The following is a 24,167-nucleotide window of genomic DNA, read 5'->3' as shown; positions in this document are numbered from 1 at the left end:
TATGACTGTTATAATAATCTTTATAACCCATTATGTTGGTAGAGGAAGTTTGCCACGAGCCTCTTTTAAACCAATAAAATGTAATATAGTTATATATTTACTTTTGTTCCAGTTTACAGTAGAACTTCAGTCAAATAAAATTGTTGTGGTCCCCTCCCAAAATAAATTTAAAGGCTTCTGATGACCATAGATGGAAAACTTGCTTCTCCTTTGTCACAGAGTTCGCTTCAAAAAGCAGGTGTTCTTTGGCTCTCTCATGACCTTTTTTATTTTGTGTTAAGACTTTGACTGTCAGTTTCTAAATGATAGCTATTCTGATTTTCTTGAAAGACTAAATTTTTCTTCTTAATTTACTTGTACTGCACCTAATTAATTCTCTTATTGAACTAACTTAGTCACCTAACTGTTCAGAGTTAACACTGTTTATCTGCAAAAAGAAGAACAGGAGTACTTGTGGCACTGTTTATCTGTTTAACTAAGTGTGTGGTCCTGTGCAAAGGGCACATGTCTGTGAGACAAACTTGAATTTTACTCACAGTTCTGTTGCTATGTTGACTTACTGAGTCACCTTGGACAAGTTGATTTCCCCATGGTAAAATGAAGATGATATTTGACCAGCTTGGTAATATGTCTTTGAGATCTATGAATGGAAAGCTTTTGTTATACTGCCTCAGTGTTTATGGCTTTAATTTTCATGTTTGATGTCGGGTTTGTCAGATCTCCAAGTGTTCACTGTTCCAGATCAAATATATACAATGAAAAGACCTTTTAAAGGCACTGTTTCTGTGAGTAAACCAGTCTCCTACAACCCTTTCCCACACACACCTGCCTTTCAGGATGTTGATCTTTCTACTGTGATCCCAGTCCACTGCCTTTATATAAACTGAATATTGGCAGCCCCAGTTTAAAAAAAAAAATCATGAAATTGGCAGCAAAATTAATACATTTAAAAATTGGTTTTGGTTTGTCTTGATTTTTGAACTCACACTGCCCATCCCCAGTGTATGTGACAATTAGTGTTGCCATTGCTTCCAAACATATTAAGGTGATTTTTGATCTCCATTGCAGGAGCTCTCACTCCCACATTTGCATCTCCCCCAGTCCTCTATTAGTTCTGTCCCTTTCTCCCAACCTCCACCATCAGTTCTGCCCTCCTCCCAGACTCACCCTCTGCTCCTCTTGCAGTTCCTGGGTCTCTTCATCCCTGTCCCAGGGTTGTTTTTTTTTCTTTTCTTTCTTTTTGGGGGTGGAAGAGGCAGTACAGAGATCTGCAGCAGGATCCCCTTCTTCCCCTTCCAGGCTGGAGGTGGGAGCACTCTCTCACTCATCATTCCCAGCTCTAGTGTTGCAGGAAGGGAAAGGGGAGGAACAGAGAAGAGCTGCCGGTACCCATTGGAGGGAAGAAGGGTGCAGCCTGAGCTGTTGGGCTCTAACTGTTCTTAGTTTTCCTCCTATGAGAATTGTCAGCTCCTGGAGGGTGGGAGCACTACCTGCTTCTTGCAGCAGCTCTGATTGGCTTCTCTTCCTCCAGAGGCGGGGCAATGGGGAAAGCAGCCATCTAAGGGGGTTCCCCCGAGACAGAAGTGAAATATGTGAGAGGGCTGGAGCTTTTTAGAATGATTGTGGCTCTGGACAAATTCACCTGAATTGCAAAGAAATTGGGAGAGCTGGCAACAGTGAAACTGAAAATAGTGCACTCCCCTGAGTTGCCCAGGTGACAAGTCCCGAAGAGTATTCCTAGGTAGTTGCTGAACCTGGATGCTTGGTTTGTTGGCTGGATAAAAAGTCAGTTGATGATTGAGGTTGGGCTTGTGTTTGAAGCACTGAGAGAAACGTGTGGTACTCCTAAAACAACAAGGAGTCTGGTGGCACCTTAAAGACTAACAGATTTATTAGGGCATAAGCTTTCGTGAGTAAAAACCTCACTTCTTTGGATGCATATTGGTGTGGTACTCCTAACACCAATATCTTGCTCTCATGTCTGCTTGTAAATAGAGAAGGAAGAAAAACTGTTAGGGTCTCTGAAGCACAAAGCTAACTACTTTGCTTGTGGGGGGCTATAAAGATCTGGGAGCAACAGCTTGGGTAAGAGTGCTTAAAGTACATTCCCTTAGTGACACAGTTGTGTGTGTATTTAGCTGGGTCTGACCCCTTGCCCTCTCTGCCTTAAAGCACTGGAATCATGCTTCTTCCTTTTTGCTCCTCTGCTTGCATTGAGGGCATGGAACAAAGCTGGATCCCCAGGGCCTGGCTGACTTCCTTGCAGAAGTGAGGCACTAGGTTGGCTGTGTAGCCCCGCCACTGGGGAAACTGGCAAGTGTTAGCGATACCACTGGAGGGCAGTCAGACTCCCCCTTTTACCCGTCCAGCTTTATATCGCGTCGGCTGTACTTACGGGGGGAGGGGGATAGTTGTGATTGGTTTAGTGAGCTGTCCATTTTACCTTTGGTATGTGGTAGAAGGCGTTGTCTACTCTGATTGGATAGAATTCCCCCACTGAAGGAGAGTATATCAGGGAGGGGCGGCGATAGTAGCAAAAGAACCAATCAGAACGGGGGAGCGGTGACCCCCTCCGCGTGCGACCGGAGTTGTTGACTGCGACAGCCCGGTGCACGCGCAGATAAAAGGGGAAGACGGGCTCTCAGAGTGCGCTTGCGTAGACTGGAGCGTGCGAGGACGGCGCCGTGAGTGGAGCCGATGGGGTCAGTGTGCGCATGTGCTGGGCCGGCGGGGGAGGGGCTGGGGGGTGTTGTAGAGGCGCGTGCGCGCGGTGGCGGGCCTGACTGGGCGCGCGGAGGGAGGCGGCGCTCCTGGGCGCTGTATTGTCCGGGCTCGGCCGTGGGGAGGTGGCTGGGGAGGGAAAGAGGAGCCCGCCAGAACCTGCGGCTCCTATGGGGCGCCCGGGCCCCCCGTGACGCGCCGCTCTCGGTCCCCGCATGGCGGCGGCCATGGCCCCGGCGCTCCCCGAGCCGCCCCCGGCCAAGGAGGCAGCGGTGCGGGGCCGCCAGGCAGCGCTGTGGGGCCGGGCGCGCAGCCTGTGCCGGAGGCTGCGGGCGCTGCAGGCTCAGCAGGTGGAGCGGCACGTTCGGCAGCAGCTGGCCGGGCTGGTGCGGTACATGGGGCGGGCGGCTCCCGCCGGCCTCCCCCGCGTCCTGGGGCCTGACCTGCGGCAGCTGGCGGCCAGCGCCACCGCCCGGCTCCGGGCCGCCCAGGGGGCTTGTGACTCCGACGCCACCGAAAGCAGCAGCAGTAGTGGCGGCTCTAGCTGCGGTTCCGGGGGGGAGACTGATAGCGAAAGCCCGGAGGAGGAGCGACCCGTACCGACCCCTGCAGCGTGAGTAACGGGGGCTGCTTTGTCGCGGGTGGGGGCAGTTACCGGACCGGGGCTACAAAGTTACCCGCCCTTCTCGCACCTGGGGCCCGAGGGAAGTGGCGGGGTCATCCCGGCGCGTGGGCTTCTTTCCCGCAGCTGCGGCGAGAGTTTTCCTGAGGTGGATTTAAAGTGCCGTGAGTCACTTGGCGCTTCCCTGCCGTACACGCTGCAAAACCCTTCCTGGTGAGGAGGAGATGCTGTGACAACCGCAGCGACGTGAAAGCCGCCGCCGCCTGAACTGCTCACAGCAAAGCCTAAATCCGCATCTCCCCCTCCGAGACGGGAATCTGCGTCGCCAACTTCTCCACTGCTTCCCGCCCCACCCGCTATCAGTCAGACTTCTAACCTTGAGGTTACCGGCTCCTCCTTTAAACTCGGTCACCAGATGTGCGCATTCATACAGCTCACCGCTTCCTTACTGATACTACTCTCAGAACGCTGAGTCTGGCCACATTCTCTCACGTGGGTGAATACATAAATGCTTTGTCATAACGAGTTTTTCCCTTGAGTACCTGATCCATACTTTCAGATTTAAACTTCATGCTTATTTTTGTAGAATTGCTTCAGTATTCTAATTCAGTCTTGGCTAGGTTTTCTGAGTAGCATATATAATTTAATTTACTTAATCTGGTCTTCCTTTTTCAGGTAAAATAAAACATTGGGCAAAAAGAACACAAAGTATGAGTTCTCAGTAATAGAAAAGAAGAGTATGGTTTTGTAGTAAATGCACTGAGTTGGAAGGAGATCTTGGTTCAATTACTGGTTCTGCCATAGATTTCCTGTGTGAGATTTGGTGTCACTATTTGCCTCATTTACCTAATTTAAATGCAGATACTTCCTTATCTCATAAGGTTGTTGTGACATTCTTAAATACTATCCTGATAGGTCTTCTATCAAAACCTAGATAGAATCATAAGAACATTTTCTTGAGGCAAAGGACAATACGGTAACCAACATCTTAAGACCATCACATAGGGCTTTTGAATAATTTTTTAGGTCAAAACAATCTCTTCAGGTTGTAAATGTATGTGTTGTAAGTAATCTGAGAATTAGGACTTCTGCTTTGTGGTGTTTATATTGTAATGTATAGATGACTTTACAGAGGAGAACTGATTTGTTTAAAATGTAATTGAATTATTTTCCATAGTGCTAGTAGAATGCGTGTCTCTTCACAGACATTCAGGGTGAGGAGGTCCCTGCCTAAAGAAATGGAATAGTTGGAAAAGATCAAAAACAGACCATGATTTGTGGGGTGAAAAGTACAAAAGGGGAGAAACAAAGAGAACTTTCCTGTATTTAAAAAAAAAAAAAAAAGACCCTTTCTGAAACTCACTGTTCCTGTTGAGCATGGAGATCTTGAAACACCACTATCCTTGTCAACAAACAACTTTAAGCATAGTGAAATTGGGATTTTTTGGATGTATATTACGAATTACAACCACCATGTTTTCATACTGTTAATTTAGTAATGCATTGGCTTTAATAGAGGCCATATGTGTGCTTTGAAAGTATTGCATATTTATTACAAGCTATTGTTTTGCTTTCTAGGGAGGAAGTGACTAGCAGACTGGACAATTGATATACCTATTTATTTTCCATATATTATATTAATTTTATCTTCTAGAACTGGAAGGGACCTTGAAAGGTCATTGAGTCCAGTCCCCTTGCCTTCACTAGCAGGACCAAGTACTGTCCCTGACAGTTATTATTATTTTTTTTTTCCTCTGCCCCCTAAATGGATTGAACTCAACCCTGGGTTTAGCAGGCCAGTGCTCAAACCACTGAGCTATCCCTCCCCCCAGTTGCTTAGTTTGGGATGTAGAACCTCTTACTTTTAGACATAAGATGCAAACAACAGTTGTAAGATGCATTTAGAGCATTCAGCAGTTTCAATATTACGTAATCTATCCTGTGAAGCAGTGACTCTGAAAAAAAGAGTCATGGTGGATAATCAACTAAACATGAGTTCCCAGTGCAGTGCTTTAGCCAAAAGCGCTAATGCAGTCCTTGAGTGCATAAACGGGAATTTCGAGTAGGAATAGAAGGGTTATCTTTCTTCGGTGTCCACAATTCAGAAAGAGTGTTGGTAAATGGGAGAGGGTTCAGAGAAGAGCCATGAGAATGATTAAAGGATTAGAAAATCTGCCTTACAGTGACAGACTCAAGGAGCTCAGTTTCTTTAGCTTAACAAAAAAGGTGAAGGGGTGACTTGGTTACATTCTGTAAGTATCTCCATGGGGAACAAATATTAAATAAGGGTCTTTTCAATCTATGAGAGAAAGGTATAACCCCCAATTCTGTGGCTGGAAGTTGAAGCCAGACAAATTCAGATTGGAAATAAGGCAGAAATTTATGAGAGTGTGTAAGTAACCATTGTTCCAATTTACCAAGGTGTGTGGTGGATTCTTTCACTGATGATTTTAAAATCAAGATTGGATATTGTCCTGAAAGAGATTTTAGGAATATTCTAGGAATTATTTTGGAAGCATTCTGTGACCTGTTATACAGGAGGTCAGAATAGATTGGAGTGGGCAAACTACGGCCTGGGGGCCGCGTCAAGCCCTCCAGACATTTTAATCTGTCCCTCGAGCTCCCACGGGGCTGGGGGCTTGCCGCACAGCTCCCAGAAGCAGTGGTATGTCCCCCCTCTGGCTCCTACCCCTAGGGGCAGCCACAGGGTTCTGCATGCTGCCCCTGACCCAAGTGCCACCCCTGCAGCTCCCATTGGCTGGGAACCATGATCAATGGGAGCTGAAGGGGCGGCGCCTGTGGACAGGGCAGCACACAGAGCTGCCTGGCCGTGCCTCCATGTTGGAGCCAGAGGGGGGGCATGTCACTGCTTCTGGGAACCACTTGAGGTAGGTGCCACCGGGAGCCTGCATCCCTGACCTCGCCTGCACCCTGACCCCCTGCCACAACCCTGATCCTCCTCCCACTCTCCAAACCCCTCAGTCCCAGCCCAGAGCACCTCATCCCCAGCCTCACCCCCTGCACCCTAACCACCTGCCCCAGCCCAGAGCCCCCTCCCACACCCTGAATTCCTCATTTCTGGCCCCATCCCAGAGCCCGCACCCTCATCCGGATCCCTCATCCCCTCCCGCACCCCAACCACCAATTTCGTGAGCATTCATGGCCTGCCATACAATTTCAATACCCAGATGTGGCTGTTGGGCCAAAAAGTTTGCCCACCCCTGAACTAGATGATCACAGTGGTCCCTTCTGACTTTGGAATCTGTGAATCTATAATGATGGTATTGATCATTTACTGATAAGAGCACAAAACTTGGAGAATGGTAATCTTGGTTCTGTTCCTATCACTGATGCACTTGGACTATAGCAGAGTAACTTAATCTGTGTGTCAGTTTACCCCTGTCAGGGGTTACTGATCTGTTAATTAGGGGTTACTGTGTCTTAGGGCTGTAATTAACCTTTAAGTACTTTGAGATGGTTGGAAGAAAGAGCTCTTTTTAACAGCAGATTTTTATGGTGCACATAATCCTACAGATTAGGCTGCATCATCCAGCTCTTGAATGATCCTCTTCCTGTTGTTTATTTTCGAGTTATCTAGTGAGGTGAGTGTTCTGTTCTTCTCCCCCTCCTCCCCCCCCCCCCCCCCTCCCGGTAACTTATTAGCTAGAAGTGGATGGAAGGGACTCATTGCTGAGAGGCAGCATCCTTCTAGAAAGCAGTCTCCACCCTCATGCCACATAGAGGATGCTAAGATTCTTACTAAGGTGCTGCCCCTCTTCCTGCTCAGGAGTTTCATCTTCATTATAAGCCTCTGATTAATAGGTGTCTGATAACATTCATTGTCATGATCCTACGTAGCTCGGGGTGGGCAAACTACGGCCCGCGGGCTGGATCCAGCCTGCGAGATCCTGCTGGGGAGCAGGATCTGGGGCTTGCCCCGCTTCGGTGCTCCAGCTGGGAAGCAGGGTTGGAGGACTCAACACACGGCTCCCGGAAGCTGTGGCGTGGCCCCGCTCCAGCCGAGGCAAAGGGTTGGGGGACACACCACACGGTTTCCGGAAGCCATGGCATGGCCCCACTCCGGCACTCTAGCCAGGGCGCAGGGTCAGGGGCTGTTCCATGCAGCTCCCAGAAGCCGAAGGATGGCTCCGCTCCAGCCCCTACGTGCTCCAATGGATGGGGCAGCATGCCTGGCTGCGCTTCCGCATAGGAGCTGGAGAAGGGACATGCTGCTTCCGGGAGCTACTTGAAGTAAGCGCTGCTGGGAGCCTGCACCCCTGAGCCTCTCCCCACCCCCTGCGCCAGCCCTGATCCCCCTCCGAACCCCTCAATCCCAGCCTGGAGCACCCTCCTGCACCCCAAACCTCTCATCCCTAGCCCCACCCCAGAGCCTGCACTGCTTCCCCTGCCCCAGCCTCAGCCCTGATCCCCCTCCTGCCCTCCAAACCCCTCAGTCCCAGCTCAGAGCACCCTCCTACACCCCAAACTCTTCACCCCCAGTCCCACCACAGAGCTGACCCCCCTCCCCAGGCGGAGCTCGCACACCCCACTCCCCCAGCCCGGAGCCCCGTCCCGCACATTGAACTCCTCATTTCTGGCCACACCCCCAGAGCCAGCACCCCGAGCCCAACCCCAATTTTGTGAGCATTCATGGCCTGCCATACAATTTCTATTCCCAGATGTGGCCCGCGGGCCAAAGTTTGCCCATCCCTGATCTAGCAGAACCTCTTGGCTGTTGTGAGGAGGGTGGAATCTTTTATATTTGGTCCTTTCTAGCCTATGTCTATGACTCTTTCAGTGAACAGCTCCAATTGTCTCAGTTGGTCTTCAGAGGTTTCACAAGAATCAGCAAAGTGAAATTGACCTGATGTTTGTCAGTTTCCCTACACTGCTCAGAACTGAGTATCAGCAGTGAAAAATAAGTTATAGTGACAAGCACTAGAAAGCTATTCATGTGAGGTAAGAGGACCCAAATAAAGCAGGCTGGAAGAGGCAGAGCAATAGATGGAGAGCTTCATCTGCTAGGAAGTTAAGGAAGGGGCTGAATAGAGCACCCTTGCCCAAGGAGTCAGGCCTTCTGGGGTCCAGGAGGCTTTTCCCTCCTAGTGGGTAGAGGGGTAGATCTTCAGAACTGATGACTTAATAACCAAAAGTAGATATGAAAACTTATGAGCAAAGGCCCAGGATCAGGACCTTGGTGGAAATTCCAGTGTCCTTCCCAGCTGCTTTTTGGTTGACAGAGGTGGTGCTGCGCTGCTTAACCTTACTGGAGAGGTGAGGCTTATGTTTTCATAGCCTCTGGGTAGTAGGTGTCTGCAAAGCTTTTAATCTCTGGGGAGTTGCTGTATTTGAAGCGATATTCCATGTTTTGTTTCCCTCTTGATGCATGCAGTGCATCTCCTTTTGAACCTAATTTTGTATTGCCTTTTTTGTGAGCTGAAAAACTTTAGGAGACTATGGTGTGGAGGCTGTACATGCTCTAACGTTGCCTTTGTAGTAAAATTATTTTAAAATATTGTTTTGTTTTTGTTGAAGTAAACAAACACTACTTAAAACACTTAACTAATCCTTGAAGGTGTCAACAAATATGGACAGGGGTGATCCAGTGGATATAGTGTACTTGGACATTCAGAAAGTGACCTTATCAAAGGCTCTTTAGCAAAGTAAGGAGTCATAGGATAAAAGGGAAGGTCCTCTCATGGGACAGTAACTGGTTAAAAGACAGGAAACAAAGGGTTGGAATAAATGGTCATTCTTCACAGTGGAGAGAGGTACTGGGACCAGTGCTGTTCAACATGCTCATAAATGATCTGGAAAAGGGGGTAAACAGTGCGGTGGCAAAATTTTCAGATGATAGAAAATTTCTTAAGATAGTTAAGTCCAAAACTGACTGAAGAGTTTCAAAGAGCTCTCACAAAACTGGGTGACCAGATAACAAAATGGCAGCTGAAATTGATTGTTGATAAATGCAAAGTAATGCATGCTGGGAAAATAATCCCACCTATGCTTTCAAAATGATGAGGACTAAATTAGCTGTTATCACTCAAGAAAAAGATTTTGGAGTCATCAAGGATAGTTCTCTGAAAACATCTGCTCAGTGTGCAGCAACAGTCAAAAAAGCTAACAATATTAGGAACCATTAGGAAAGGAATAGATGGGACAGAAAATAAAATGCCACTATAGAAATCCATGGTCCTCCCACACCTTGAATACTGCATGCAGTTGGATTACCCCATCTCAAAAAAGATATATTAGAACTGGAAAAAGTACAGAGAATGGTAACAAAAAAGAAATAGCTTCCATTTGAAAGAGAGATGAAAGACTGGGATTGTTCAGCTTGGAAAAGTGATGAAGGGGAGTGGGGGATACAATAGAGGTCTATAAAATCATGAGTTGTGTAAAGAAAGTGAATACAGGAGTGTTGTTTACTCCTCCACGTAATACAAGAACCAGGGGTCACCCAACGAAATTAATAGGCAGCATAAACATAAGGAAGTACTTCACACAGTGCACAGTAAATTGTAGAACTCACTGCCATTGGGATATTGTGAAAGCTAAAAGTATACCTGGGTTCAACAAAGAATTTGGTCTTGTCTACACTACAAAGTTTTGTCGACAAATAAAACCACCCTGACGGTAGACATACAGCTTTTTGTGCAAAATTTTTGTTGACAAGTGCCAGAGTAGACGCCACACTGGATTTTATTGCTTTAATTGGCCTCCAGGAGGTGTCCCGCCATGCCCATTGTGACTGCTCTGGTCAACAATTTGAACTCCACTGCCCTACAGCCAGGTAATCAACCATGCCCCCACCCCCCACTTAGAAGCCCTGGGAATTTTTGGAATTCCATTTTCTGTTTGATCATGGCAGGTTATTGCAGCAAATGCTCGCCAGCTTGCACCACTGTGGAGCTGTTGGATCTGATCAGTATGTGGGGAGAGGAGGCTGTGCAGTGACAGCTGCGCTTGAGCCATAGGAATTGGGATGCCTATGGGCACATTTCTCAAGACTTTTGTGAAAAGAGCTATTATCGGGACACTCTGCACTGCAGAGTGAAGATAACGGAGCTGAGGCAGGCATACCATTAGGTGAGGGAGACACAGTCACTCTGATGCTGTACCTAAGACCTGCTAGTTCTATAAGGAGCTGGACGCTATCCTCAGTGGCGACCCCACCGCCAAGAGCCCTGTGGATACTTCAGCGGGCCTCGGAATATTATCCTCATTGAGGTCTAACCTGCCACAAAAGCATCACCAGTGCGCTTTTAATCTGCCAAAGGCACATTCCATTGTCATCCAGCACCTAATCAGCCTGTTGTTGAACTGCTTCTTACTGCTGTCCAGGTTTCCCATGTAAGATTTCATGAGCCATGGCTGTAAGGGGTACACCGGGTGTCCAGGATCACTATAGGCATATCCATATCCCCCACTGTAATCTTCTGGTCTGGAAAGAAAGTCCCCGCTTGTAGCTTTCTATACAGGTTGGTGTTCCTGAAGGTGCATGCATCATGCACCTTTCAGGACTACTCTGCGTTGTCAGTGAAATGCCCAGGGTGATCCACAAGCGCCTGCAACACCATGGAGAAGCACCCCTTCCTATTGATGTACTCCGTTGCAGGCTGGTCTGGTGCCAAAATTGTAATGTGTTTGCCATCTATAGCCCCTCCACAGTTAAGGAAACCCATTTTTGCAAAGCTGTCCACTATTTCACGCACATTTCCCAGAGTCACGGTCCTTCGTAGCAGGATGCGATTTATTGCCCTGCACAGTTACATTAATGCATCCCCAATGGTCAGCTTTTCAACTCCAAATTGATTCGTGACCAACCGGTAGCAGTCTGGAGTCGCCAGCTTCCATGCAGTGCTACACGCTTCTTTAACAATAGGGCAGCTCTCATTCTGGTGTCCTTGCACCGCAGTGCTGGGGCGAGCTCCGCACACTGTTCCAGGAAGGTGGCTTTTCACATCAGAAAGTTCTATAGCCACTGATTGTCCTCCCATACCTGTCTGATGATATGATATCCCATCATTTAGTGCTTGTTTCCTGAGCCCAAAAGTGACCCTCTGCAGCTATTCTGTGAATGCCAAAAGCAATCTAAAGTTGTTCCTATCCATATTACACAGCATGTCAGGCAACTGCGAGTCCCCTTCAGTTAGGAACTTCGCGATTAACTGCACTGCCATCCGCAATGTCTTCATGACAGTTATCAGAGCATAAGAGAGCAGTGTGGGATCCATTCCTTCTCACAAAAATGCCGGGTTGCACAGCAAAGAAGGGCTGTTGAAAAATGCTATGAAAGAAAGCTGGAAGCCTGTGGCATGCTGGGACAGAAAGCAATGCATCACAGGATATTGAGCCCAGTCCCAAGATGCGCTGCAATCCACTCCGCTTTCCCACAAGATATAACGGCAGAAGGTGTCGAGCTGGGCTGTGGGATAGGAACTCACAGCACACTGCTCATACTGTTGATGCTAGTGCCCCAAGTGTGGACGTGCTTTGCTGACAGAGTAAGTGTGAACATGCAATACCGATTTTTATTATAGCGCTTTTTGAGTGTCAACATCACTTTTGTTGACAAAACTCTGTAATGTAGACAAGACCTAGATGTGTTGATGGAGGACAGGTCCATCAATGGCTATTAACCATGATGTGGTTGTGTCTCTGTGTGTTCCTAAACTTCTGACTGCTAGAAGCTCGGACTGGATGACGGTATGGATCACTCGATAAATTGCCCTGTTCTTTTCGCTCCCTCTGAAGCATCTGGTACTGGTCACTGTCAGAAGACAGGATACTGGACTAGATGAACCATTGGTCTGACCCAGTATGGCCGTTCTTACGGTTTTACTGTTTTTTGCAAAAGCAGAATTAATTTTCAGTATTACTTAAGGTTGTGAGGTCAAGTTAGGCCATGCCAAAGTTAAGGTTGTCTACGCAACTTTTTTTTGCCCTTCTTGTGCGTGTGTTAGTATACTCTGTAACTATATGATCGCATACTATTTTTTCCCTCAAAGGACCTCTTCCCTCATTCAGTACATAGGAAGGATAGGGCTTATTTGAGGAGCAGCTATTCAGCATTTTGTTTTATCATAGTCTTTCAGAGTTTGGCCCCATGCCTTATTTAGTGCACGTTATTTCCATGTCGGCTTTTTTATGTTGATCGTAATGTTAGTAGCTGTGTGCTTCATAAACACTAACTTATTTTCAAAACTTGCCTGTAAGATGAGATGCATTAGCTGCATTCTGCAGCTGGAGAACTGATGCACTGAGAAATTAGTGGACAACTTTGGTCTTAAGTTTGGGTGCCCAAATTGAGAGGCTGAGGGCTTCATGTTTTTCAGAGTATGTAGCACTATATAACACTTTCTATGTTCGGAGCACGTCTCCATTTGACTTCAGATGCCGTTGTACAGTGCTTAACATTTCTGCAGATTAGACCCCATGGTCTAGAACTGGGCACCCAGAAAATGAGATGCACAAGTAGTGACCACCCATGTAAAGTTTGATTTTTAAGCAACTTGCCTAGCATCACATAAGAACTCCATGGCTGTGACAGTGATGCACTCCAAATTTCTCTTGCAACATTCAACTGCTTTAACCATGAAAACATCCTTTCTCTTCATGCAGTCCTTTGCCTCATGCACTAAACACATTTCAGCTTCAGCTATAAATGAGGCAGGGGTTGTACCAACAGCTCCTTTCGATACATAATCCTGATTCATTCCTAGAGCATGGTACTTTCTGTGCACTGAGTGAGGCAAAGATCTTATGGCAAAAACAGTCATGTAATTAGGACTGCATAATAATGCATACACACAGGGGGAGTCGAATTAGGTTTGCACAGGCAGTGTTAATTCTGGCATTTCATAACTTGAGTACTTGAATTTACAGTCTTAACATTCTATTAATGTAGGCTTTTGTATGTAATTCTCTGTGTGTGTGGGTTTAACTAAACTTAATGGAATGTTTTATGTGGAAACATTGACACCCATGTGTTTCATCGGATGTGTTGGAACCTTTGAATCCATAGCACAACCACTTGGGTAATAGAGTAACTGATGGCTGTAGTAGTTTCACGTAAAGGCAGATGACCAGCCACTAGATGAGGATGAGACCCACATATAGCAGTTAGTTTCACAGATATTTGCTGACAGAGGAATGTTGAAACTGGAATCTTGGATTCCATTCTGGGTTCTGGAGAGGGGTGTCTCAAGTAGTCATTGTTTCTTGTGCATTATCTCCCTCCCTAATCCTGATACCCTTCTGCCCTTGTTCCATACTAGATTATCACAATGGTCCCTTCTGGCCGTGGAATGTATGAATCTGTTTGTCAACACTGCTCTACTCTCAAGTCTCCATGTCTATCCTGTCCTGGGCTTCTCATTTAACATCTCTCCCCTGGCCCCTTTCCACTGGTTTCCAGTACCATCTTTTTGCCAAGTCCGTTCCAATCATTTCCCCCTCCACCCTTGCAGCACCTTGTCTCCTCCCAGACTCTCTCTGTGCACAGCCTGACAGGCATAGTCTTCTTTCTTCTCTATTCTGATTGCTTGTTTTCGCATGTGCCACCCCTCCTCCAGTACAGCTCTTTTCCCTCTGTATTCTAGTCATGTTGTGTCCTCCTCCACCCTGTCCGAATGTCAGCAGGAAGATAATGAAGAAAGTTTTGTGCCAGGTGCAATGACCCCCAGCAGTCAGAAACAGCGATTGTAAGGTAATTCCAGCTCAACCGCAGGATGGAGCATTCCCAGTACAGATAACCTTTGGAGAATGTAGCTGCCAAACTCTTTAATCTGCTGACCACATGCAAACTGAAACTTTTTCAAAGGCTGATAACTGCCAAATTTGGACTTTTTTCCACAGGAACAGCAGAAGGCACATCCCTGATAAAAAACCATCTTATAATGGGCAGTATCAAGCAACCTGAACTCTAGGAGGAGCTGGTAATGCCACCTATAATGTGACTGAAAATGGCACATTCTCAGTCAGTCATACGATTACTAGCGATGTAAAGTGCCTTAAGTTTAATGTGTCTGTCTGCAGATACCAGTGAAGCAATCTCAAAGGTAATTTTAAGAAATTCCTCTGAGGGTACTTATGGGGGGGGGGGGTGGAAAGCTGGGGGTGCTATATTCATTCAGCCTTCCTTACCCGGTGGCTTTAAATGGACACAACTTAAAAAATATTGCAGATCTTTTATCCCATTTCACATGAGAATTTGTTACTAAAACAGATCTAAAAATCTCTTTTCTTGGTGTGCTCTTTGTATTTGAAAGCGGGTGCATGTAGTCAGTTTTGATTTCTGTATCAGTAGTCAGTTTTACAGTGTTACTTTCTTACACTCCTGAGAGGCTGTAAACATGTAGATGAGCTCTGAAAACAATGAAGGTCTGCTTAGTTGCTGCTATGTAATAAACATATGAATTTCTAAGTATTAATATAGCATTGTAGAGATTTATTTTAGTGGAGTAACTTTTAAATTGATAATTAAATTGAAATTTTAAAATACAATTCACTTTCTTTTCTTGACTGGGAATTTACATAGGGATATGACAAATCCGAATGAGTCCATATACTAAGTAATGGTTGCCATTATCTGCATATATTTGATATGAATTCATTGTTTTTAGGGACAAAATCTCTTCCATATCAGCATTGTGTCACTCTGAATACAGTGAGCAAAACTAATTAGCTGATAGGAATTTATGTGAGCAGGTCTTCTGTTTATTCATACTTCGAAGCCTTGTTGGCAGCTAGCTATGCCTGCAGGGAAACTGATTTCCTAGCTCTGCCTAGCAATCATTTTCATATTGCTCTACTTAAAATAAGAACACTCTGGAAGCTAATTATACTGTAGATGTTGCTTTTGTAACTGCAGTGTAATCTTCTGAGCCCCAGGTGGAAATGATGCTGGCTTAATAGATGAAATATGAAAGTGGGAACCAGCAAGCTGAGTTCGAATCCTGCTTTAGAGAGACATCTCGCAGCAGGACAATGACAATCAAATGCAATTGGGTGTGCCTCTTATGTAGAGAATGAAATAATTTGAGGTTCCTAGCTTTAACGTGATTGATGCATAATATGTAGTAGTGCAACTAGGACTTGATCAGAGGCTCCAGGAAGTCTTCTCAGCAGTTGAACTGTGATTGAGTCATATATAGTATTTTGATATATAGAAGGAGATGGTATCAGTTCAGAGTTGAATGTACTTCTTTTAATAATGAACATCAGATTTGGTGAGCTAGCAAAAATTTACCATCTATTAGACTTGTAGGATTGCCAATTAAAATCTCTTATCCAAAAATTGTATGAAATTACTAATGAGCATATTGCCGGCAGTGTTCCTTCTAATTTTCCCCACCCATGTGCAGAATGAATTTTATGTGCACCAATATGGAGGTGATGTGTGGCAGGGGTGGGGCCAAGGGGTTCGGAGTGTGGGAGGGGGCAGAGGGTTGGGGTGCAGGGGTGTGTGGGCTCTGGGGTGGGGCCGGGGATGAGGGGCTCAGGGTTGGGACAGAGAGTTGGGGTGTGAGGGTTCTGGCTGGGCGTGCAGGCTCTGGGGTGGGGCCGGAGATGAGGGACTCAGGGCTATGGCAGAGGGTTGGGGAGCAGGGGGTGAGGGCTCTGGGGTGGAGCTGGGGATGAAGAGTTTGGGGTGTAGGAGGGTGCTCAGGGCTACGGCGGGAAGAGAGGATTCCTCCAGCATGCTCTCTCTGCAGCAGCACCTGGGCTGGGTTGAAGAGGCGCCTCTCCCCGCCACGGCAGCTCTGGGGTTGGGGCTTCAGGATAGGCATCCCTCCCTTGACCCCAGTTGGGCTGGGGAAGCCCCGCCCTGGCTGTGCCTGGGGCCGGGGGAGCCCCTGGGTCTGGGTCGCCCCCTCCCTGGCCGCACCCCAGCAGAGTTGGGGCCAGAGGAGAGATACCCCTCCCGTGGCTGTGGCAAGTCCCCGGGTGGGTTCCTTGAGCGTCTGAGCGGTGCTAAATAGGCTGCTGTGTGTCTGTGCAGCTTTCAGGGATCTTAGAGGCAACCCACCTTAGTAAAGTCCCTTAAGTGTTGGAAGAATTCAATTCAGTGAGGCTGAAATAGGACACAGGATATCTCTTTAAAACAATGTACACTTGTTCTTGAAGAGGCCACCTAACTAAATTAAAAATGTGAGTGTGTCTTGGGGGTTGGATGTTGTCACTGAGATCCTGATAAACACAGGGAATTCCCAGGCACCCCCGGTACCTTTCCTCTTCTCTCTCCTCCTTCCCCTTCTCTCCCCCCCCCGTGTGCAGAAGTAGTCTCAGAAAGGAATTAATCCATGTGTTGTAAGACTTTGATAGGATCAGAGACTCTAAATTGGCATTGGAAGAATGGAATTGTCACCCTGAAGAGTTAGACTTGCATGTGCAGCAGAGAACTTTCTTGATAACTGGTCCTGAGTCTGGAACTCGCTCCCCAAAGAGATCGGGATGTCCATGAAACTCTGTCTTAGGAAAAAATACATAAATCCTACTTTTGATTAGGCTTTTCACAGTACACTGCAGTTTTTAAAAAAAACGCCAGTCTCTGCACACTGCAAAGAAGAGAGAACTATATCTTCGACACTTCAGAATTTTGTGAGTTGCTCATGCTATGGTGATGGGAACTGTATTAGGATCTAACTGGAATCGCATCTAGATGTAACCCAAGCTTGCTTTCTGGATATTTAGAGTGTTTTAGAGTAGTGGGAGAGGCTAGATCTGCAAAAACAGTACAGCATTTACCTAAGCATCACATATTGGTTAGACACTCTTCACAACAAATTTAAGCTGACATCTGTTTTGGCTGTCATGTAAACTTAAACTAAAAGTCAAAACCTAATTTGTTTAATCTGTTTCAGCATTAGACATGAGGACAAACATTACTAGAGAACTACAGTTGGAGTTGAGAACTTGATTATAATTTGAGAACCCAGCACAATACTACAGGTGAGGCTGACAGAGGAAGCAATAAGATTGTATTGAATGTTAGTGAAAAAGCTTTAATATTCTCCCAGTGTACAAATGCTTAACTATACGTGCCTTCCAGTCACAGCAGAACCTTGCTGATGCACATATTAACTTGCATATGTTGCCAAGTGGTCTTGCTTCACTTCTGAAAGATCTAATATCAGGGTGCAGTAGTAAGGTTTTGTGTTCCTGATTTGACTGTTTCTACAAAACACGGTACAAAACACTTATCGAGATGAATACAAAGTATTATCAGTTATAACTAAATTTCATTGTGATTTACACCTCTATCCCGATAGAACGTGACCCGATATAACACAAATTTGGATATAACGCGGTAAAGCAGCACTCCGGGGGGGGGGGGGCTGCGCGCTCAGGCAGATCAAACCAAGTTCGATATAACACGGTTTCACCTATAACGCAGTAAGATTTTTTTTGGCTCCCGAGGACAGCGTTCTCTCGGGGTAGAGGTGTATTTATTTTTTGGAATTGTTCACTCTCCAACTTGCAAAAGCCATAACTGCTAGTGCAAATTAGTGACGTTCTGCTGTTTTACCATCTGGGAGTGAATTATTATGGAAAGTGAAAAGGCTTATTTCTATCCAAGTCTGAAATGTTAAATATTTAACTTAGATTCGTTAGGGTTTGAGGATCAGAGTATGTAAACATTTGTGGTTCTCTTAGTCATTTAGCTAAGGAAACAACTTGATTAGAAAGGGAGAATATAATTAGCATAATATCAAATCCCATGCTAATGCCAGTACTGTAATGGTGTCCTTCAGAGTTCTGGAACAGGAAAATTAGTATGTTCTTCTGTACATCCTTAGGGCTGCCTATGTTTAAACAACAGAGCAAGATCAACAGTTGGACTTTAAATTGTTATCTTGCTGCAAAGGCATCTGCTCGTAGAAGAATGTGAGCAAAGAAATGTGCTGACTCTTCCTGTTATAAATTTGCTTCCTATTAAACATCCTGCTTAATATTGGAGCATTGAGATGACTGCCATGATGACTGATATTTTGTTTGACTTGTAGATTTTCATGCCTCTGAAATTCCTTAATAGATATCTAGGTATCCATCATAAATGGGACCATACAGTGAGAGAATTTGGTGTTGCTGGATGAAGGGACCTCCTTTACTGGTGTTATATGGGGAATTCTCATTGCCTTCAACTGGTAATTCAATTTGGTGTCCAGAAGTTTAAACCATATAGTATAAAATGACAATATTGACCTAATGTAGACAACTTTTATTGCTAAAGATGGTGATTGGAGTGTATGTAAGAAGATTCCTCTGAAGTGTCTCATGCTCATACGTATTGCAGTGCTAACAGCTAGTGGAGTGCACCAGGAGTTTTCAGAGGAGAGAAGCTATTTTTCCTCTCAGGTATTTGTAGATCACCCATCACTAGCACGCTAACACCCTCTATTACAGTGGCTCTCAACTTTTCCAGACTACTGTACTCCTTTCAGGAGTATGATTTGTCTTGCGTACCCCCAAGTTTTACCTCACTTAAAAACTACTTGCTTACAAAATTAGATCTAAAAATACAAAAGTGTCACAGCACACGATTACTGAAAAATTGCTTATTTTTACATTTATAATTATAAAATAAATCAATTGGAATATAAATATTGTACTTGCTTTCAGTGTATAGTATATAGAGCAGTATAAACAAGTCATCTGTATGAAGTTTTAGTTTGTACTGACTTCATTAATGCTTTTTATGTAGCTTGGTGTAAACCTAGGCAAATATCTAGATGAGTTGATGTACCCCCTGGAAGACCTCTGCGTATCCCCAGGCGAGTGTGTACTCCTGGTTGAGAACCACTGCTCTATTACACTACAATGCTATTTATTCTGTTATCTAGTGTGGAGAATGCAAGAATTATCTATTTTTTTAATTAGTTTCATATGCACATCAGTTTGCCTGCTTACTATGGGGAATGAGGGTAAGGGGGTTTAGGATTGCATCGGGGGAGGGAGATAAATAAGGATGAGTCAGAGGGGAGGTGAGAGGGATTGAGGAGCTCAGGGAAGGGAAGCTGGGGACCTGGGGGAGAATAGGGATAGGGTGCCTGTCAGCCCCACAATCTACCCTTCTGTGTGGGGCGGGGGGGCAGGATCTGGTGCATCTGAACCCCTCTCTTCTGCCTACTTCTGAAATGTAATCTGGGATCCAGCCCTGCTTTCTGGATGTGCGTGGGTGTGTGTGCGTGTGCATGCCAGGGTCTGGGGCCCCCTCCCAGGGGTGAAAGTAACTTAAAGGACTTACTGGTACGCTGGAGTCCTGAGCAGGGGCATGGCCTCAACCAGAAGAGGCGTGTCCTCAACCGGAAGAGGCAGGGCCTTTAAACCCGGGGCTAAGGGGCGATTTAAAGGGTCCAGGGCTCTGGCCGCCGCTACAGCAGTGGAGCTCCGGGCCCTTTAAATTGCCGACGGAGCCCTGCTGCTGCTACCCCGGGGCTCGGGCAGCGCTTTAAAGGGCCGGGGCTCCCAGGGATGGTCTAGACAGTATTTGGTCCCGCTATGCGGGCAGGGGACTGGATTCGATGACCTCTCGAGGTCCCTTCCAGTCCTAGAATCTATGAATCTATCCCCACAGCGGCAGGAGCCCTGGGCCCTTTAAAGCGCCAGCCTGGGGAAGCCGGTCCAGTCGAGCACGGCCTACCGGCTCTTGCCGGTATGCTGTACTGGCCCGTACCAACTTACTTTCACCTCTGCCCCCTCCCCTTGTGAAGGGGGAGGGTCTAAGACCCTTTCCTTGCCTCCCTCATGTAAGGTCTGGGTTGCCTTGTTGCCCAAAGGGTATCTGAGCCTATCTCTGTTTCCCTCTTCCCCGTCCCCCAAGTGAACCAGGTTTTGGGAAAGCCCTGCCCCTCTGGATGGAGAGTTTAGAACAGGCATACTTGGAGCACACATGAAGAACACACTGCGGATATTGGGTGAGGATCTGAGAATGGGCATGTTTGCATCAGAAACTCTTCAGTACTGGGATGGAGAGATGGGACAGTCAATTACGTGAATGAAGTAGTTCATACATCTCAGAACTATTGTTTCAGGTTGTATTCATCTCCATTGGGTATTCTTTTATCCAAGACTCATTCATTGAGATGAATGAGCCACTTCAGCACTTCGCTGAGCCTGCTATGCTATGATGGGTATGTAGTGCTTCTTCCCCCCCCCCCCCCCCATTTTCCCTCTAATTATAGCAGAGTGCCACCAGCTCTGTTGTATTTGATCAAGACAGGCTTTCTGTTTAAAGCTCAACTTCAAGTGCTCTGAAGTCCATACAGTTACTCGGATTGCCTTGAAATTTTGTGCACTTCATGGGGAAGTGGGGTTTGGTCAGTGAACCAAATTTGGGACAATGTGAACAAGGGGTTCCCAAGATACAGCCCCCAGGGGAAAAAAGCTCTTAAAGTTGACACATGCTGGCAACATTTTCATGCACAATTCGAGATCCATCCATGGCTGAGATCATTGCACTAGGGTCTCCAGTGCTCAAGGGTTACCCCTACAAAATGCATAGCACCCTCCAGCCCTTTGGGAGAAATCAAATTCCAGCATTCTTAGAAAAAGAGTTTTTCTCCAGTTGAGTGTTCTGGTAAGCATATCTAAGGCCCCACTGCCTAATGGATTATTCTCTGCATGTACAGAGAGAGAGCCCAATGTGTTGAAAGCCACCTAAGATTTGCAGGACTTCAAGAAAATGTTCTGGCCATTGAATCTGAGCCCCACAGGGGCACACTGAATTCAAATCCTCAACCCAGGGTAGAAATTAAAAAGGGAGGCATACTGCTTGAATCTGCTTCTGTCAAAGAAGAATTTTTATTTTGGGGAAATATAATCTGAGTATAGTAAATATTCCAAAGGCGCTGAAACTATTTTTGAAAAAATGAACTGTACATGCAAGTGTATGCTGGGAGGAGAAGGTGATTGGGGTGGAAATAAGTGAGGAAAGGGATAAATGGGGATGGGTGGGTAGTAGAGGGATTAGGTGATGGGGGAATGGTGGGGTAGGGATATCAGGAAAAGGGAAACCGGGGGCGGGGATGAGTGACAGACTGGGAGGAAATAGGAGCATATGCGTCTGTCACCCTGATATTTCCCTCCCATGTGTGCACCATGAGCTGGGGGGCCCCAGCCCACATATAGGGGTTTAATACCCCTGCCTGCCCCCTTCTCTGAGCTAGGATGTGGGGGACCTTGTCCTTCCAGAGGGTCTGCGCCTGTCTCCCTATTTCCCCACTATGTGTGGGGGAACTGGGGAAAGCCCCGTCTCTTGGGTATGAAGCTGAGAACAGGCATACTGGGAGCATGCCGGTGTTGAGAATAGGCATGTTTGTTGTGGCTCTCTTGAAGTTCCCTGGATAGGGGGAATGAGACTGATATGAATGGAGTCATTCATGCATCTCAGAACTATTGTTTCAGGCTGCATTCATCTTAAGGTGTTTTAATTCAGGTATGCCATCATATTGAGATAAATGGGCCACTTCACCCCTTTCTGAGCCTCCTATGCTGCAGAAGGATGTGTAGTGTTGTTTGCTGCACATACCAAGAATGAAGGGGGTTGGGCATGTGAGGAAAACTGCAGACTGGCCAAGGAATGCACAGGATACAGCTCCTTTTCAGAAAATTGTGTTAACACTTTAAAACAGCCTTTGGGTTCTCTCATCATCCATAGGGAAAATTCATGATTTGATCATCAGGTACAGTTGGAAAATGGGATACAATGCCACATAGACACATTTAGGGACTGCCTAGGATGAGGGGAAGCCTGGACAGAATAGCATGGTGGGGGGCAGTGGGGAGGGTGGCTGGACTGGAAGGCACAGGACTGGCTGGAACAGCTGGGTGGCAAGGGGCAGGGAGAAGAGGGCAGGACCAGGATTGGGTAGTCCACTATTATTCTACATGTTGTCTACAGCTGCTACAATGGCCACTAGCTCCTACCAACACCTGCAACTTTCACTGTAAAGGAAAGTACCTACCTGCACCTCCCCTACACTCACTTAGCCTATTCAGAATACCACTTTGCACTTGCAGGATTCCATCTAAACCTATACTTTCCCTTACCCATCATTAAACCCATAGACTGCTCTCATATCCCACCTCATTACTGACCATTCCTGTTGCATGGGAAGACACTCCCCTTCCCTCCCCTGTGCTTTGCTAATGAGACATCCTACACAATTTTGCAATAAAATGATTCAGGCAACTAGGCTAGGTTCACATGCTCCCTTTTTCTTTACTTGCACCCACAGGGTGGGCTCAAACCCATCTCACATCACAGCCACAATTCTGTGATGCTCCTTAAACTAATCTCTCTCCCCTCAACTCACAAATACACCTCCCCCAATCTGCCCCACCTACTCACTCCACCACTCAAGCCATTTAGTACCGCTACAACTCTCTCACTGGATGCAGTTTCAGACCATTGTGGATAACTCACCAGTGGCTGCCAGCTCCGGGGGGCAATATTAAGGTTATATAGGGTATGTAACTTAACTGTGTCCTGTTTTTCTGAAGTTTGAGTTTTGCAGATCTTGATATTATGGAAGGGCACAAGCTGTCACTGGGAAACCTTAACTCTAGATGAAAGTGAGCATCAGTGATACTGTCTTTCTGTCTGTAGAGGCTATACTTCTCAAGCCTGACTTTAACCTAACACTGGACTCTGTCTCTGCCTCACAGAGGTGATCTGCTATTGTAAAAATCAGTCCTTCATCCAGTGTCAGACAGATTTGAAAGGGATACTTGCGTGGAATGATTATCAATCTCTTATTGTCTTCTCTCCACTACAGGGGTTCCTTCTGTCTCAGGAAAGGTACTTGGATTCAAGGACTGACTCCTCAGAAAAGCTGTCCCTTTCTAATGTATTGGACCAATATGAGCCAGATGGGTGTGTGTTCCCCTGAAGGCCCCAGCCTGGGATATCAGCAGAAATCCCTTGAGAGGCCTGCTATAGGGTGGCAGCAGCGGGGAGGGAAGCTGGGCCTAAAGGCTCCTTGTCCCACACTCGAGCATTGGCATTGCTCATGCTATGTTCAGCTCCCTCCGTCTGCACATGAAGAGGAGGGAGGCAGCTGAGCTCCACGGTCAGGAACATGACCCTAGAAGGAAATAAACAATAAAACTTGTTCAACTGGCTGAAGCAAAGTCTATTGTTTAACTATCATTAAACATGTGAAACATAACTGAGAGTTCCTCTCAGGGGGTCTTTAAAGTGACTGTATGACTATCTAAGCAAAAGTTTTCATAAGACCCAGTAGCTTATAAAGCACAGCCTTGAACCTTCATTCTGATTCTTATAACTCTACCATATTATGGCACAATCTTTAATCTAAAAATATACCCAACTTGGTGGATGTGTAACATCAGTATTCTATTGCTGGTGACTTTTATTTAGTACTGGTGTCAGACTCCAGACTAAATTCAAACTTGCTTCTCAATGAGGGGTGCATGTGTGGCAGCCTATGCTTGTTAGTTGTATACAGAGATTAATATTAAATGTTGCTGAAACTAGATTATATCCAGTGCATAATGTGAGAATTTCAGATTAAAAGCTACAGGTGGCTGAGACAAGGTTAAAGATATTGAGAGCTCAACTGATGAGCGTGCAGTTTTTTGGGGTTTTTTGAGATCACTAAGCCTTGTAAAACCTTGAATAATTAGAAATGTGAGATTAGCAGGAAGTCCCTGATGGTGTGAAGCCAGAAGCCGAGGATTGGTTGTTCAGTAGCTGGAGATAGTTAGTTTGTTTTTGTTGTGCAATATGTTATGGAATGTCATTCTGAGTAAAGCCATTCAGTCAGCTATATGTAGTGCTTAGGAAATTTGCTGC

At 46.1% G+C, this 24,167-nt stretch overlaps 1 protein-coding gene across 4 annotated transcripts in view; it reads left to right on the top strand.

Annotated features, from left to right (window-relative positions):
* LOC128830912 (KAT8 regulatory NSL complex subunit 1-like) overlaps positions 1 to 24,167 on the top strand; it is a 120,310-nt gene that overhangs the window by 5,180 nt on the left and 90,963 nt on the right. Inside the window, exons 1-2 of one of the 4 annotated variants that reach the window (XM_054016819.1) lie at positions 14,280 to 14,406; positions 17,212 to 17,299. The exons of 1 other annotated variant lie outside the window; for it this stretch is intronic. Coding sequence is in view for 2 of the 3 variants with exons in the window: in XM_054016818.1 (XP_053872793.1) it covers positions 2,937 to 3,334 (398 nt within the window). In the remaining variant the exon portion in view is untranslated. Of the gene's footprint in view, positions 1 to 2,811; positions 3,335 to 14,279; positions 14,407 to 17,211; positions 17,300 to 24,167 lie in introns of those variants that run through there. 2 more of the 4 variants (XM_054016818.1, XM_054016817.1) reach the window with 2 other exon arrangements.

This window comes from Malaclemys terrapin, chromosome 2 (assembly GCF_027887155.1).
Source record: "Malaclemys terrapin pileata isolate rMalTer1 chromosome 2, rMalTer1.hap1, whole genome shotgun sequence".
In the NCBI taxonomy this organism is placed as follows: domain Eukaryota; kingdom Metazoa; phylum Chordata; order Testudines; family Emydidae; genus Malaclemys; species Malaclemys terrapin.
The sequence above is the reverse complement of the archived record's forward strand: the minus strand, read 5'-3'. Positions and strand labels throughout refer to the sequence as shown.